The sequence below is a fragment of the Papaver somniferum genome, unplaced genomic scaffold (genome assembly GCF_003573695.1).
Source record: "Papaver somniferum cultivar HN1 unplaced genomic scaffold, ASM357369v1 unplaced-scaffold_76, whole genome shotgun sequence".
Taxonomy (NCBI): Eukaryota; Viridiplantae; Streptophyta; class Magnoliopsida; order Ranunculales; family Papaveraceae; genus Papaver; species Papaver somniferum.
In genome coordinates, this window is record NW_020650526.1 from 161403 (window position 1) to 178807 (window position 17405).

At 36.1% G+C, this 17405-nt stretch overlaps 2 protein-coding genes across 3 annotated transcripts; both read left to right on the plus strand.

The window, feature by feature from the left end:
* The first annotated feature begins 9385 nt into the window (after nucleotides 1-9385).
* On the plus strand, nucleotides 9386-12653 carry LOC113344284 (F-box protein CPR1-like). Its single transcript, XM_026588286.1, has 2 exons — nucleotides 9386-11204; nucleotides 12092-12653. Exon 1 carries the CDS (start codon nucleotides 9648-9650, stop codon nucleotides 10599-10601), a length of 954 nt encoding a protein of 317 aa, XP_026444071.1. The 5' UTR covers nucleotides 9386-9647; the 3' UTR covers nucleotides 10602-11204; nucleotides 12092-12653.
* A 391-nt stretch (nucleotides 12654-13044) lies between these two features.
* LOC113344294 lies at nucleotides 13045-16559 on the plus strand. Of its 2 annotated transcripts, none has more exons than XM_026588298.1 (5): nucleotides 13045-13306; nucleotides 13763-15579; nucleotides 15675-15872; nucleotides 15945-16135; nucleotides 16223-16559. In XM_026588298.1, the coding sequence occupies exons 2-3, from the start codon at nucleotides 14142-14144 to the stop codon at nucleotides 15827-15829; spliced, it is 1593 nt and encodes a 530-aa protein (XP_026444083.1). In that variant the 5' UTR covers nucleotides 13045-13306; nucleotides 13763-14141; the 3' UTR covers nucleotides 15830-15872; nucleotides 15945-16135; nucleotides 16223-16559. The 2 variants fall into 2 exon arrangements, with proteins under 2 accessions (XP_026444083.1, XP_026444084.1); XM_026588299.1 differs by having other exon boundaries at nucleotides 15675-15839.
* Nucleotides 16560-17405: the final 846 nt, after the last annotated feature.

Genomic DNA, 17405 nt, shown 5'->3' on the forward strand with positions numbered 1-17405 from the left:
GTCAACTTAACGCATCCACTTGGGCAGTGAAAAATATCATTGGTGTCTGCTTCAATACTGCCTTCATATCATTCATGCTTATTACTAATCTCTTTTTATTGATTTGCAAGGAGTTATTCTTGATTGGGGGTGATCATTAGTTTGAGGAACACGGTGAGTCCATTTCTTGTTGCCCATTTCTTTATCTTTCTCTTCTTAATCAACACCATCTTGGCTGACCAACAATTAAAATGTGAAACCCAAACGACAAGGTAGAGAATAGTCGAAATTTTCTTATTATTGGAAAGCTTGATTTACAATTTTGTCTTTCCAAAACTAAATAGATAGATATCCGAAAACATATTTACACGAAATAATATTATTCCTAACTTAACTTATTACGTAACCATAAATATAAATATATACATATCTCCAATAATATACATATATATGCATATCTCCAATACTCCCCCTCGCGAAGAAGTAGCTCAAACTGAGGACGTCCAAGCGCTTTGGTGAAAATGTCTGCAAGCTGAGCGGTTGTGCGAACATGAGAAGTAATAATAGCACCAGATTGAACTTGATCTCGCACATAATGACAATCAATCTCAATGTGTTTGGTGCACTCATGAAAAATAGGATTAGCAGCAATATGAAGAGCGGATTCACTAACACATTAGGTTGAGAATGAAACACACCTAGAGATTTCAATAACGCCTTTAGCCACGTGAGCTCACTACAAGTATGCGTCATGGAACAATACTATGTCTCTGCAGAAGAACGAGATATTGTATGTTGCTTAATTGTCTTCCAAGATATAGGTGAGCCTCCCAAAAAAATAAAGTAACCAGTAAGGGAACGACGACTAAGAGGGCAGGAGGCCCAATCAGAGTCACAATAAGCAGTAAGTTGAAGAGCACTATCCTTGCTTAAAATAATCCCTTGACCCGGATGGCCTTTTAGATAACGAAGAACTCGGATAACAGCTTCCCAATGAGACACCCGAGGAGACTGCATAAATTGACCTAATATATGCACCGAACAACACAATTCAGGATGTGTAATTGTCAAATAAATCAAGCGTCCAACAAGCCGTCGAAACTGGGATGAATCAGAATGCATAAGTCCATCATCTAGAGATAAACGATGGTGTTGATAAATGGGTGAAGAAGCTGGTTTGGCTTCAAGAAGTTCAGTCCCAGACAGAATGTCCAAGGTATAGTTCTGTTGAGATAAAAACAGACCATCAACACCTCCAGAAATTTCAATCCCAAGAAAATACTTGATATTGCCTAAATGTTTCATGTGAAAACAACTACTTAAATATGCTTTAAAAGCAGTAATAGCAGCAGCGGGATTATTCCCAGCAATAATTAAATCATCCACATAGACAAGTAATGGAATTCTCACCTCGTCGTAGGGTAAAAAGAGAATAATCAGCATAAGACTGTACAAACCCAAAAGTCTTAAGGTCACCTGCAAGCTTAGCAAACCAATTACGAGGAGCTTGACGAAGACCATACAGAGATTTATGAAGTCGACACACTTTACCAGGTGAGTTGGTCGAGTATCCTGGAGGAAGTTGCATATATACTTCTTCATCAAGATCCCCATGTAGAAAAGCGTTGGGAACATCCATTTGATGTAACTCTCAATCACGAGCAACTGCGACTGCTAAGAATATTCTAACTGAAGTCGACACACCTTACCAGGTGAGTTGGTCGAGTATCCTGGAGGAAGTTGCATATATACTTCTTCATCAAGTTCCTCATGTAGAAAAGCATTGTGAACATCCATTTGATGTAGCTCCCAATCACGAGCAACTGCGACTGCTAAGAATATTCTAACTGAAACAATTTTAGCTACGGGAGCAAATGTTTCATCATAATCCACCCCTTCCACTTGTGTATTACCGAGGACAACCAAGCGAGCCTTATACCGCTCGACGGTACCATCAAAATTATATTTAATTTTGTAAACCCATTTGCAACCAATAGCCTTTTTCCCTGGGGGAATATCAGTAACAAATAATGTACCATTTTTATCAAGTGCACCAATTTCCTTAGACATCGCTACACGCCAACAGGAAAGACGAACCGTCTCAGTATAACTAGTAGATTCTTTAAGAGTACTAATCGAGTATGATTAACAGAAAAATTTGCACAAAACACATAATTAGTTATGGGATAAGGTGTACCTGAGGATGTTGACGAGTGAGGAATGGAGGAGCCAGGGTCTATAGCTTCAATAGTATTGCATACATGATCCCTTAATCGAGTATTAGTAACCCGGGGCCGAGCACTTCTTCTAACAACTGTATCGGCAGTGTCACTAACAGTTTCATGAATCCCGTTATCTGAAGGTACAACTTCTGTCAAATTGTTATCGCCTACCCGAGCATCAGACAAAACGTCTGAAGTGGAAACGTCCGTAGAAATTTCCAACACATTTGGAGAATTAATTTCAGAAGAGATGGAAACATCTGTAGTCCCTCCTGACGTTTTTTCAGCATCTGTCCGTGTAATGTCAGCTGTGATTGTTCGAATTCCTGGTACACCTATGCCTGTTCGACTTCCCTGTACAGGTGTAATGTCACCTATGACTGTTCGACTTCCCTTTACATGTGTAATGTTACCTATGACTGTTCGACTTCCCTGTACAGGTGTAATGTCACCTATGACTGTTCGACTTCCCTCCAGATTTTCACTGTGAGGCGACAAAAATTCTCTCTGTTCTGCAGAGACTACCAACCTGCCATCCAACTCATTTTCGCAGTCTTGGTTATTACCATCTAACGTAACGAAATAGTTGTATAGGGAAATTTGTTTTGAAAGAAAACTACATCACGAAATACAAATAGTTGTTTCGTTTCCAAATCAAAGAATCGCCAACCCTTTAACTATGACAAATATCTTACATAAATTTAATTACATAATTAGTTTTTTTTGGTTGTTGTTGTTGTTGATTTAGGGATTTAATGATTATCTTATTATTTTGGGCTACATATAATAAATTATATATAATTTTGTGTGTTATGTATAGAATGATTATAAAGGTCTGTTTGGTTAGCATAAACACTTATTTGGATGGGCTATGGTTAATAAATGTGTGGGCTACATTTAAAAGAAGCCTAAATTTATTACGATCCCGAGGCAAAGTACTTGCATAACACAAACATCCAAATACCCGAATAAGATTATAAATAGGAGGCTTCCTATGTAATAGTTCATATGGAGTTCTCCCATTGAGCAACAGAAAAGGCGTGCGATTAATAATATAAGCAACAATTAGAATGCACTCACCCCAAAACCGAAGAGGTAAATTTGCTTGAAAACGCAAAGCACGCCCCACATTCAATATATGACGATGTTTGCGTTCCACTCGCCCATCTTGTTGTGGTGTATCCACACACGAGGTTTGAAATTTTATTCCTTGTTCACAAAAAAATGGAATCAATGGACGAAATTCCATACCATTATCACTGCGAACCTGCTTAACTTTTCTATCAAATTGTGTCTTAGCCATAGCACAAAAATTCTGAAAATTCTTCACCACCTCAGTTTTATGTGCCATCAAATAAACCCAAACACCACAAGAATAATCATCAACAATCGTAAGAAAATAGTGTGCACCACAAGAAAACGAAGTACGATACGGACCCCATACATTACAATGAACTAAACTGAAGATGTCATTAGCTTTATTCTCACTAATAGGGAAACTAGCACGAGTTTGTTTGGCCTTAAAACAAGTATCACATGGTTCATTAAGAAACTTCTGACAATCAACTTTGTTCATACCAGGAAGCAGAGAAATGATCTTATTAGAAGGATGACCAAGACGCATATACCACAAGTTACAATCTTCACCAGTAGTAACTCGATTTGCCATAATCTGCGCTTCATTGTGAAAAATATATACCCCATCCCGTTCCTCTCCCACACCAATCAACGTCCTCGTAGTGCGGTCCTGTATCACACACAACTTATCAGTCAAAGTGACAATATATTTCAGATCTTTAATTAAACATGCTAACGAAATCAAGTTACAGTGAAGATCAGGAACATATAAAACACGATATAATCTCATATTATCTCCAAACACTACAGTGCCTTCACATGGAGCAATTGTGTATGAGCCGTTCGGAAGTTTTTCCGAAGAACACCCTATTTGACACAAATCGATCTAATTTTCTCCAAGATACCCATTCTGAGTTAATTGTTTCAACACCATCCACATTAATCTTATGTGGTGGTTCAACTATATCTCCATTGACATAACCATAAAGATCAGTAGAAACTAAAAGACCCTCAAATTGATCACACCATAATAAATAATTGGAACCATCTAATTTCATGGAGATAAAGTTTGTGATATTGTTGAAAGGAAGAGAGCCCGAATTACCAATACCAACGAAAGCAGATATATCTGGATGAATGAAGCTTTGATGAAAATTTTCTTGAAATTGATCTTAATTGCTAGTGTTGTTGTTGTTGTTGCGAATTACAGTACTTGTATTATTGCTGATAGATCTTCCAGATCGTGTTATTACCATAAACAAATTCACAGATGAACCCTAATTTTTTTGATTTGTTGTTGACGAGTTGAATCTGAAATACCCAACTTTGATGAATATAGCCTAGATAATTATTGAAAAAGATTGTTTAAGCTTTGAAATCAGGACCGTTACTAATCTGATACCATGAAAGTTATAGAGCTCTCATGATAATCAAGAATGATAAGTTTTGTAAACAGAGAGAATAAGATGATATTAGTATTCAAAGTAAGAAACCAGACAAAGAAAGTTCAAACATATTTAATACTGTCTGTTTTACAGAGAAAGTCAATGACAAGACTAAAGTCAACAGATATAGACTTGACTATTATTATTCCTATTATGAATAGAGAGATCAGATAGGCTTAGAAAAAATTTAGAATGGTTGCAACAAACAATATAACATTGAGAATTCTTTTTAGATATTGAAAGGTGGGGTTATCGCTATCAAAATTTCAAACAAAAAATTGGTTAAACAGACCAAAATCTATAATTCCTGGGTGAAACAGACTAGTAGGTTTTGATACTGTTTATATGGATAGGAATCAAAAAAATACTGTCAATTATCCACTATGGCTAATCTGCCCAAGAATATTAGAAAAATATAATTATGACTGACCAAAATATCCCTAAAGGTTTTTTTTAGAATCAAAGTCTTTGTTTCTCGTTAAAAGAAGACGAGCTCTGGTTTTGAGTTTTAGTTCTGAAGAAAACAAGCTTCAATCTGTTTATCTGTTCGACGTTCAATTTGTGTACAATCCGATTATTCTCCGATCTTTATTCTATTACAGTAAATTTTATTATACTGTTTAGTTGTTGATTTTCTAATCTAGGGTTTTACAAATGGATTTTGAAACGAACAACTCATAAGTTCTTAAGTTTGAATCATGACAATCACGGAGTTGGTGATGCTGAAATGGATCCGAAATGGGTAGTTTTTGGTTTGAAGGCTTAGAAAATACAGGGGAAGGTTATGAAGATGATGAGCTGATACTGTTATTGGCTTGAGGAACTAAGCAGCATGTACAAATGGATGTTGAAGTGGAGGTTTGAGCTAATGGGTTCTGGTGGTTGCAGGCAAGACTGAATGTGGGGATATGATGTTAAGAAAGATTAAGAGATTGGGTTGCAGTCATATTTGTTTTGGTCCGAATATGGAGATGCAGAATTGCAAGAATTAGTTGAACCATGAAAGGGATTGAATCTGACCCTGAGTTGTGTTGGCTTTTGGTTGTTATGGTAGTTCAGACTGAATGAATGGATTATGTGTGTGCTTGTAAGTTGCAGGTAACTCAGGACATTGCAGTTGAGTTGGTGTTGTCTACAGATTTGTGTGCTGAGACGATGAATTTTGGTGGTTGTACAACGTTGAATTTGGGGCTGAAAACAAGATGTTGTTGTAGCGGAATTGAGTTCGATTTGAAGATGATTTTGCAGTGCACTTATGTGAGCTGTTTGGAAGAGACTTGAGTTCTGGGCTTCTGGCATATGTGCAAAGTGGAGTTCTGAGTTGCTGTTAGAACAAGAAGTTGAGCCAAAAATCATATGGAAGTTGATATGTGATGTTGTGGCTTTTGGACTGTGTGCATGAAAAGGAGATGAAATTTATGTACATATGAAGTTCACCGTGGTCAGGGAACAAGGAAGATAAACACAGGTGCTACCACTGAATTCTGTAGCTAAATGGTAATGACTGGTGGATTGTAAATCAACCGGGAGAAATAAAAGATGGTGCAAGTCTACAGCTGATAAGGGATGTGAACTGAATGCGTATTCACAACAGTATGGCTCGAGAACGTGGGGTTTTGGTCGAGTTTTTATGCAGACAGTCATGCGAAGGAATTGATGGTTTGATGAAAGTTTAATATGTGTGCTTGCTGTTATGGATTGTGGTCAAGTCTGTGAGATTCAGGACTCGATGTGGAAGCTGGAGATGGCATGGATTAATGGGTACAAAGTGGTTCACAGAAATGGTTCATGGTTCAGTGGCAGTGCGCGAGGGTTGTCTGGCAAAGGTTGAGGTGCAGGTGATGATTGAACGTGAAATGAAAATATGTTTTGAATGTTGTTATTATTGAAAAGTTATACTGAAGTTTTAAGCATCGGCATATGGATCAGTTTCCTTATGATTACGCTATTGTTGTATGGCTTCATCGAACCTTAATGTTTATGAGTACATTCGTCTGTATTTCAGTATTACAACTAGTATTTTTTTTTTTGACACATTCAAAAAAGGTGTATCTTAATGACTTTTGTTGGTTGTTTAATTGTACCTAGATTCTTTTCAATTTTTTATGGTAAAAACTTGAATAAATTCAGAGTATAACAAAGATTAGACTTGGATGAAACCATTTTCATCCTGCATATTCTGGAAAATAAACTTTTTGTCCAGGGTGAAACTGGTTTCATCCTTCATATTATGAAGAAAAAAAACATATCCATCCTGCACAAAGTCACAAAAATATTTTTGCCAGGATGAAACCTGTATCATCATGTATATTATGCAAATGTACCTGGTTTCATCCTCCATATTCTGAGACAAGATTATGTGAACGTACTGACAACTCAAAGTATAGGCTAGTTTAAGTAAAAACATTGCATATTTAATTGTTTTGTAATTATAATACATGCATTCATTATTGTATGCAGAGAAAGTTTTACAAACAAAAAACTTAAGTTTAAATTACATCAATAGGATTTGTAGTAACCTATTTGCTAAACGACCTAATGACATCAACGTTTTAGTTATCGTTCAACTTCAAGCAACCACATATGTTATAAACTTCATTTAGTTTCTTTTTTTCTCCAACTTTATTCATCTATTTTTCCAAAAACGTTAACATCATGCATACTCCTTATGCTTGATTCACCATCCACGTTCACATCATGCCTATTCTTGGTTCTTACTTCAACATTCTTCTTGCTTTTGCAACCTGCAACAGTTTGTATAGAAACTAGTTACCACCTTTTTTAAAGCTTTATAAAAACCACTTACATCATATATTAAAGATAGATGAAAACCAGTTACATCTTATGATATCACAGGATGAAAACTAGCTACATCCTATGTTATCATTGTGTGAAAACCAGTTTCTGCATGTCAGCTTAGGAGACGCTATAAGAATCGCATTATTCGATTATATAATGCAGCAAATAAGCAATAAGATGGGTTTATGCTCCTGCATCAACATACACTATAAGATTTCATACATTCAAAGGCCATGGAAACTCGGTCACATGACAAGTCCAAGAAAAGTTGCTACTTGCTAGGCTTATTGATATATTCATAACCTAGCTGTAGAGATGATATATGTATCGCATTTAGCTATCTAGGTGATGCTATATGGATCAAATTTTTAGTTATACAGATGCTATATATATCATATGCCGTAAAACTCACTCGAGCATTTTTCCAAACACACTATAAATAAGTTTTACCATCAACGGATTTTTTATCAGGGTAAAACTGGTTTCATCCTTCATATTCTGAAAAAAGTAAGATTTTTGGCCAGGGTGAAACTATTTTCATTCTTCATATTCTGAAGAAAAAAAAACAACAGATTTTTGGCCAGGGTGAAACTGGTTTCATTCTTCATATACTGGAAAAAAAACAACAGATTTTTGACCAGGGTGAAACTGGTTTCATTCTTCATATTATGACAAAAAAACATATCCACGAGCACACACTCTAACGAAAATAAAAATTCAATTAATCTCAAACTAGTTTTACATAGGTTAATTGCAGATGAAACCAGTTTTATCCAAACCATATTCAATCAATTTCAAACGTTAAACCTATATGAAACTAGTTTCATCCAAAACGAATTCAATCAATTTCAAACTAGATTTTACATAGCTTAAACCTAGATGGAACCAGTTTTATCTAACCAAATTCAATCAATTAAAATAGGATGAAACCAAGTTCATCCCAGTTTAATACTAGATGAAATCGTATCCACCCCAATTGAGTACATGATGAACCCATTTCCAGTACCAATCTAGATAAACATATAAACATTTGTTAAAACAAGTGTGAATACTTATAATTAAAAAGGTGCAATACGAAATCTAATAAACTATTTTGAATGTAATTAAAGACAATTAGAGTCTAAAGCTTACCAATCTGAGAATATATTAACAAAAACCCTAATTATCTCAAATTGTGAATTCGGGAAATTTGAATTAGGGAATCAGAAATTTCTTTATGGAAGGTGGTGGTGGTGGCAGCGTCGGTGACGGTGTTGGATAAACACGAAGTTTTCGACGGCGTTGGTGTTTTCTGATAGTAGAGATGGTGGTGGTGGTGTCGATGTTGGTGGTGGGAAAGTTGATATCTGTCGATGGTGGTATTGGTGTTTCTGCTAGTGGAGATGGGATTAATGGCATTGATAAGGTGGAAGAAGATTATGTTTTTGATGGTGGTGCTGGTGGGATGATAAAGAAAGATGATGTCGATAGAGAAGAAGAAGATCGGTGTTTCCAAATAAATATGAGCTAGAGAGGGAGAAGAACGTTAAGGGTAATTTAGTCTCTTTCAAATAAAAAAGAGTCTTGTCCATTTGACCCAAATAAAAAGTTTACCCGTCCATCTAAACCTGAAAAGATACCTTTTTGGTCAAATAGCCCCTTTTCTGTTATTTTAACCGAATTACAAGTAACATAACTAACGAACCGGGTACCGTTAATACTATAAAGGAACACCCAAAAAGAAAACCTGGTCTCACAGTCGCGGTAACCGGCTTTGAAAATAAAAAATTTCATATTCTGGATCTAAACTGGGTCCACCAAGTTGGCATTGGCTAGCGTTTAGGCATATATGCCTTCAAAACTCTCCTCCCAAGAACACTTTCGCTCTTTTCCTCTCTAACCTCCAGCTTCGGGTATAAACCCTATCTTTTTTTGTCTTTCACTCTTTCAGAAATTAGAAGCTAAATTCGAAGAAGCAATGTCGAGCATACCGGAAGAGATCTATCATGAGATCCTATTAAGATTACCAGTGGAATCATTACTTGTCTGTAAGTCCGTTTGCAGAAATTAGTATGCCCTAATCACTTCATCCGATTTCATTAAATCGCATTTTGACCTTACTGTCCAGAAAAATAACCCTATTCTTATGGTTAGTAGTTATAACACTAAAGTAGTCTACTCCATAGATTATGATTCATTAGTATCAGCAGTTTCTGAATATGAAACGTATTCAATCGATGATAAAATTGATTACCCATTCAAATCTCTAGGTTATGGTGTTGAATTGTTGGCTTCATGTAATGGCCTTGTTTGCGTAAGGTCGTATAATTGCAGCCTTGGGAAGCAATATTTTTGTCTTTGGAACCCAGCCACAAGAGAATATAAAGAAATACCCAAATTACCATTTGGATTTGATAATGGCAGTGTTGGATTATTTGGTCTTGGTTATGGTCACAAAATTGACGATTACAAGTTGGTAATAGGCGTAGAAGCTCGCGGAAGCAAGGATATTAAGCTACTCTACATCTATACGTTAGCATCCAATTCATGGAAAATCAAAAAAATGATACCTCTTTGGAATACTAATGATATTAGACAAAACTCGGGGGTGGTTGTTAATGGAGACCTTCATTGGTTAGTTCTAGGTCAAAACGACATTTCGTTATGGTCTTTGGATGTCAATGACGAGAATTTCAAAGAAATGCAGCTACCGAAAGAACTTTTGGTGGAGGTGAAGGATCGGTTTCTGGTTCTGGGACTGTTGAAAGGCTGCCTTTGCATACTTGTCGGGGCATATGTTAATGATGTTCATGTTCATTCTGAATTATGGGAGATGCTTGATTATGAAAGTCAAGAATTTTGGACGAGACGCTATATCATTACTAATGAGAGCATTTTCAGGGACCAAAGATTTTTAACGATGATCTGGTCATTTGAGGATGGTAAGATTTTATTCACGAGTGCGGGTTTTGTAATTTTGTATGACCCAGAACATGGAAGCTCTATAACACTAAATATTTTTGATTTTTTTTGTAACTTGAAATATTTTGGAAGCTTAATGCCACTTAAATCTGGTACTTATGTTCCGGGGAAAGGGTGAACAGAGGAAATTCGAGAAACCTGAAGAAGAAAAAGCATTAGACAGGAGAAAAATGGGTGGAACTGAATTTGCTGTTGGTTTTTGTTATTACCTCTATTCCTGCAGTTTCTGTCATCAGTTTTTAGTGAATTATCAGCGAGTTACAAAATTAGTACTATGTTTTGTTTCGGATCTTAAAAGTTTTCTTCCAATTTTCAAACACTTATTTATATCCTTGTTATAATGAATATCTTTGTTCTGTCAGCCTCTTAGATTGTTGACTGATGGAATTTGCTTTACAGAGATCCCGCTGGGTTGTTTTCTTTTTATCTTATTGAAGTAACTCAGGTGCTATTATCCATTTTTTCGTAGTTATGTTTATAATATGTTCAAAGAACTGGTATGATACTGGTTCCAGTATTCTAGGACGTATGTTGCAACGATTCTGGGAGATCCCTCTGCTGCAGGTAACGGTGCACCTAAGAATGAAGCACTTGAAAAGTGGGAATGCGTCTATCTGGTGAAACAGAAGCAAACAGTATTTGGAGACGACACCTTTCACTCGCCTAATTATGAAGCAACCTGAGTTTCCGAATCGGTCCCGAGTCTATTTACTGTGACCAGGTAACCCAACCATCCTGCCTATTTCATAATTACGAATTGATTACCTTTTTAATGTATTCCGGCATGCCTCCTTGATTCTTTACGTTGCCTGTTTAAACTGATGGTATGTTTTTTGGGTATTGGAGTCTTGGTTTCTTGTGTTTTGATGTCCATTGTTGACAATTGTCTGATTAATATTGAAACCATAGAAAGATCTCGTATTCAACCCCACCCAAATAAAGATCTTGTTCAGTTCAACTCCCTCAATAATCTGTTTTGTGAACTCCATTTGCTATGACCATGAATCCCTCTCACTCTGTCGCATGATTGAAAATATAAACCAATATTTATGCCATAAACCATGTTTCTGGATATAATCTTCCACTCAGAGGAAACAATTTTGCGTATCTTGATATATTTGAGGTCAAAAGTATGTCTAGGAAGGGACTAAAACAACATGTTGCTCTTTCTTCAGCAATTTATGATCCCTTGATGGACCTGTCATCTCTATGGTAGAGGGAGGGAGGGTACAGGATTCAGAGCAATTTACGTTTCTTGGTTGCCATTATGATAAGCAGATGTTTAGTTTCTTCAGTTTACTGTTCAAATTTAGCGAAGCACATAAGCAGATGTTCGTTTTCCTTGGATAGTCCTTAATGTCATCAATATATATTGAAGTGATTGTAAAGTTGCATGTCTGAACTCTTTACTGCCAAGTTGGTAGAAAACTCACTCATAATAAAACAATCCTGAAAATAGGTAATACTGGCTGTTGTTAGATCCTTACACGCTCTGCAGCATTATTTATATGGTCATTTTAACGAATCCTGTTTTTCTACTGAGTTTCGTTAATGCCCAGTTTGGCGATAATATGTTCTGATGCTAAGAAATTTTGTATGCCTTTTCAGAAACGAGAAGATGCCAGTTAGACCAGGGAAATAACGTGATCTCGGACACCAGAAGAAACGAAAGTGCTGCTTCAACAATTCCACTCTTTTCCACTAGTGGGAGCCCTCTCCAACCTATCATATCTATCTCTTCACAAGTTCTGCAGTAAAACCCAGCATTTGTCCGTAACGCAATATATTGCCTGGAGAAATTTATAATCTTCCCAAACCCGCGTATCGATATCCTCATTGGTGGACAAATGCATCATATCTCCTGTGTAGATCCCTAAAAAAAGGCCTGTCAAGTTAATAATGTCAGACAGATACATGTAGGTACTGGATTGAGAGAATACAACTCAATCTGTGTTTTCTGCGACTACGAAACCATCCTTCTAGATAGTGTGACATGCCAGGCCTCTGTTTGTGCCTATTGGCTAATCATTAATATGTATTTTTCTATCTTACAGAGGATGTGTAATCTGGAGTAAGTGATTAACTGCTCTTTTTCCTCGAAGCGAATATAAGGAACCTACGTATTTACTTGTTGTACCAGCAGGCAATCAAGTTTCGATTTTTACTTTTATCTTTTTTTTTCTTTTTTTTTCCTTGCTTAAGAACAGCCAACTTGTTGAACTAAACCTGTATCACCCTTGGTGGTGCTTCCCCAGTTGCAGCTTTTCTGACAGAAACTTATGATTTTTGTCAGATGTCATTTTAATGAAGAGTTTTTTCTACATGATAAGCAATGTTTTAAAACCCGGACCGGACCGTCCGGTTCAACCGGGAAACCAGTAAACAAGTAGAAAAAGGGATGGTTCATCCTTGGCCCACTAATATGTTAAAAAACCAGAGAAGTCGAACCGTCCGGTCCAACTGGCGAACCGTCCGACCCAACTGGTTTTATCCGTTTCACCCGGTTAATAACCCTTTCAGTTTTTTATTTTTTTTATTTTTTTCTTTCTATTTCTCGAATCTTCTTTTCTCTTCTCTCTGAGAAGCTCAACAGGTTAGGGAGGTTTTAATTTTCAAATTGAGAAATTAATTATCATCAATTTCCAATAGAGAAGTTATGTTTGTGCTTGTTTTCAAAGTATTTTTAGTGGATACTCATATAAGAAAATCAACTATGAAGAAGATCAAGAGATTCAAGACTCTTAATCTAAAATTGAAACCTAAACCTAGATGAAGGAAACCCAAAACCTAAAATCGTTGCAGTGATTGGTTTTAATTTGTAAGGTATGTGTGCTTATAGTTTATACATTTGATTTTACTTTCGTTTTTGACTTTTTTTTGTTCTTATTTTCATTATAAACCCTATTTTGCAAAACAGTAGAAGCATGAGAATGAAACTTTTATTGCAACTTTGCTGCTACCTGCTTGCCTAGTACTGAATACTAATAACATTTGATTGTAATTAGTGTACAATTATTTAGTTTATACCATTTGATTATGTCAAATCCATTGTTTGTATTGTATGTTTCAGTTTGCTACTGTTAATTTTGTTTTCTTTCTCACTTAATTTTAGTTGTAGTTGTTTGATTAAACCACATATAGTTAATCTGCATCGATTCTTATGTGAAATCCAGTGTTTATATTGTATGTTTCACTTTGTCTACTGTTAATTGTGTTTTCTTGCTCATTTAATTTGGTTGTAGTTGTTTCTTTAAACCACATAGTTAATCTGTATTGCAGTATTTAAATGGCATCATCCGATTCGCAACCACCGGATGGTACACCGATTCAGTCAGAAACGGAGAAGAGAAGAGGAAAAACAGACCCTGCTTGGGAGTATGCACTGGAAGAGAAGGATCCAGCGACCAAGAAAAATTCTATAACCTGTTTGCTTTGTCGGAAAAAGATAACATGTGGAGGAATTAATAGGCTTAAACAGCATCTTGCCGGGAAAAGAGGGGAAGTTGCGCCATGTAAAAGAGTTGGTCAAGATGTTCGACATAAAATGCAGGAGTTGTTAAATCAATCATCTACAAAGAAGCGATAAAGAGAAAGTGAGCCTGACAATGAGCTTGGTGTAGAAGATGATACTGAAGTTCAGGAAATTGAAGAAGTTCCAATGACGGCGCAAACCTCTGTACCCACAAATGCAAACAGAAATGGAGGTAATAAGAAGGCATCGGTGCATATGGGAGTAAGCCAACCAAGAATGGGGATAGATTCATATTTTGCGCCTCAAACTACTCCTGGTTCTCAACCATCTATAAAAAGTGCGCTTGCGAGCAAAAAAGTAAAGCAACATGTGGATTTAGCTATTGCTACTTGGATGTATGATGCTTGCATCCCATTTAATGCTGTAAACTCGTACTATTTTCAACCTATGCTAGACGCAGTGGCTGCAATTGGTCCTGGATATAAGGCCCCCACATATAATGACATTCGCACTCATTTATTAAGAGCGACCGTGAAGGAAGTGCAATTGTTTGTGGAAAGTTTTCGAAATTTTTGGGCAGATACAGGTTGCACAATTATAGCTGATGGTTGGAAAGATACAAGTAACCACACTCTAATAAACTTTTTAGTCGATTGTCCAAAGGGAACAGTTTTCTTTAAATCAGTGGATGCCTCTGAGATAGTAAAGACGGGGGAAAACCTTTTCAAGTTGCTTAAAGAAGTTGTTGAAATCGTTGGTGACAAGCATGTTGTTCAAGTGGTAACTGATGACGCATCAAATTATGCACTTGCTGGAAAATTATTACACGAAGAGTTCCCTAATATGCACTGGTCACCTTGTGCTGCTCACTCTATCAATTTGATTTTAAAGGATTTTGGAGAACTAGCTCATATTAAAGATGTCGTGAAGAAAACATCGCAGGTAACAGAGTACATTTACAATCATTTATTTGTTTTAACTTTATTACGACAAAGACCCAGCTGGACAGAAATTATACGACCTGCTTCCACTCGATTTGCCACAAATTTGATTGCATTGCAAAGCATTCTCTCTCATAAGCATCACTTGCAGGGAGTAGTTACATGTGAAAAATTTGTTGAATCTGATTACTACAGACAAGCTACCGCAAGAGATTTTTGTAAAGTTATAATGGATGTGGAGTTTTGGAATACTTGCACAACTGTTGTTAAACTTAGTGATCCTGTTGTTCGTGTGTTAAGGTTAGTTGATTCAGAAGATAGGCCTGCAATGGGGTACTTATATGATAGAATTATTAAGGCAAAGAACGCTGTCATGAAAATGTTCCACAGAAATAGAAGGGAATATGAACCTTACAAGGATATTATCAACGATAGGTTGCATAAGCACTTGACGCCAAAAATTCATATCATGGGATATTGGTTGAATCCTGCTCTCCAGTATAGTGAGGACATGTCTAAGAGCCCGAGAATTCAGTCCTCTGTCTTAGATGTTATTGAAGATGTCGCAGGATATAATCAAGCATTGCAAAATAAATTGATGACTGAAAAACAGATTTTCCGGGATGCAAAAGGTGAATTTGGTCGGAGACTTGCAATTAACCAACATAAAACGATGGCTCTAGGTAAATTTCTTATGACATGGGCACTAAGCTGAATTTTATTATTTATATTATTAGTTCACCACTCAATTTTACACTTTTCCTCGAGAATCTTTTAGATGAATGGTGGAGGAACTTTGGCTGTGCTACTCCTAACCTCCAGAAATTGGCGACTCGGATTTTTAGTCAAACTTGCAGTTCGTCGGGGTGTGAGAGGAACTGGGGCGTATTTGAACGTGTACATTCCAAAAAAAGAAACAGACTGGAGCATTAAATGATTTGGTGTATGTTCACTACAACCTTCGTTTAAAGAATTGGTATACTTCTGAAATCTGAAAACTTATTTACTAGATCCTTTACATTATGCTAAATATTTTCTTTACATTCAGGACTAGGACCAAGAAAACAGTCTATGATCCTATTGATTCTGATGCACTTGATCTGACGGAAGATTTGGTAGTAGATGATGAGCCAGACGAAATTGATATAGATGAACTTGAAGATATAGCTGCTGATTTAACAATTCCAACATTTGAAAATCAAACTCAGGGATATCATGATATATCACAAGCAAGAGAAGGTATTCGAATGAAAATTTTTAGTGTTTTACAATTACATGGACTAAATTATGCTGTATTTTGCTGAATTATTGTTTGTCATTTGGCAGATGAAGATGACAGAGTGACAGGTGATTGGAATGAGTTTGATATGCATTTCGAGAATGAATTTTCAGACCATGTTCCAAATGATGCTTATCACCAACATTTCAATCTAAACCATCTTCCTTGATAATAGGAGTTAAAGTAGAACTAAGAATTAAACTGCAACAGTACCTTGTTCGGTTACTTTTTAAGTCTTTTTACATTTCTGGATAATTTTGCTGTTTCAAATTTGATGAATATTTTCTCATTTCAAATGCTTGAACGGAAGTACTTAATTAATTTTCTTAGAAAAATACTTATGGAATTGATTGTGGATTATCTATTGAAAAGTCAGATATTCAGATATTTTATTAGCTATATTATATGACTGACCCAGTGACCCCTGGTTAAACCAGTGGGTGAACCAGTTGACCCCTGGTTAATTTGGATCACGCATGGAAAGAAACTCGTTGTTGGATTTTGAAGCAAAAACATTGACTGCATAGTGCATTGTATACTTGTGATGATGAATCAAAATCAAAACCATTGCATATCCTGGATGGAATGATAAGAATTGTGGTCAAAAAAGAAAAAACAAATCAGGGAACAGTAGGCGGAAATTGCCGTATAGTCTAAACTGGCCACGTGGGCGATGAAAACTCTATATCGGGGGATTTTACTAAGAGAGAATCACTGGTTTCATGGAGTTTATATTACACTGTTGTTGCATTCCTGACCTACAAACATTGTTGTTTGATAGAGAAGCACTAAAATGCCTCACATTTTGGTTCCGCTGTTCTAGTATTTAGTTCTATTTCCTAGTCAAGAAATTTTCAAGTAATTTTATAAATTGAAATAAACTAGGATTTTTATTCTTGATTGCTTTAAAAAATTTATGGTTGTTTTGACCGAGAATAATCGTAATACACATGTTGTGCTACTTCTATTATACTGCCGTACCCACTATTGATTCTCTACTACTTTTCTTGTTTACAAACATAGATTAATTGAGTGCATTGGGGATTCAGTCGTTGAGTTAAGAGAGTCCTCACATGAAATGGATAGTTTCATTTGAACTGACTTTGGTTTCAAATTGAGTTTTATAAAGACTTGGGATGACCAACATCATATTTTGTCTGCTTATTTTGTTCTGAATATGTATTATTTTTGTGTCTTTTTTTATTTATTTATCTTGATAAATGGTACTAA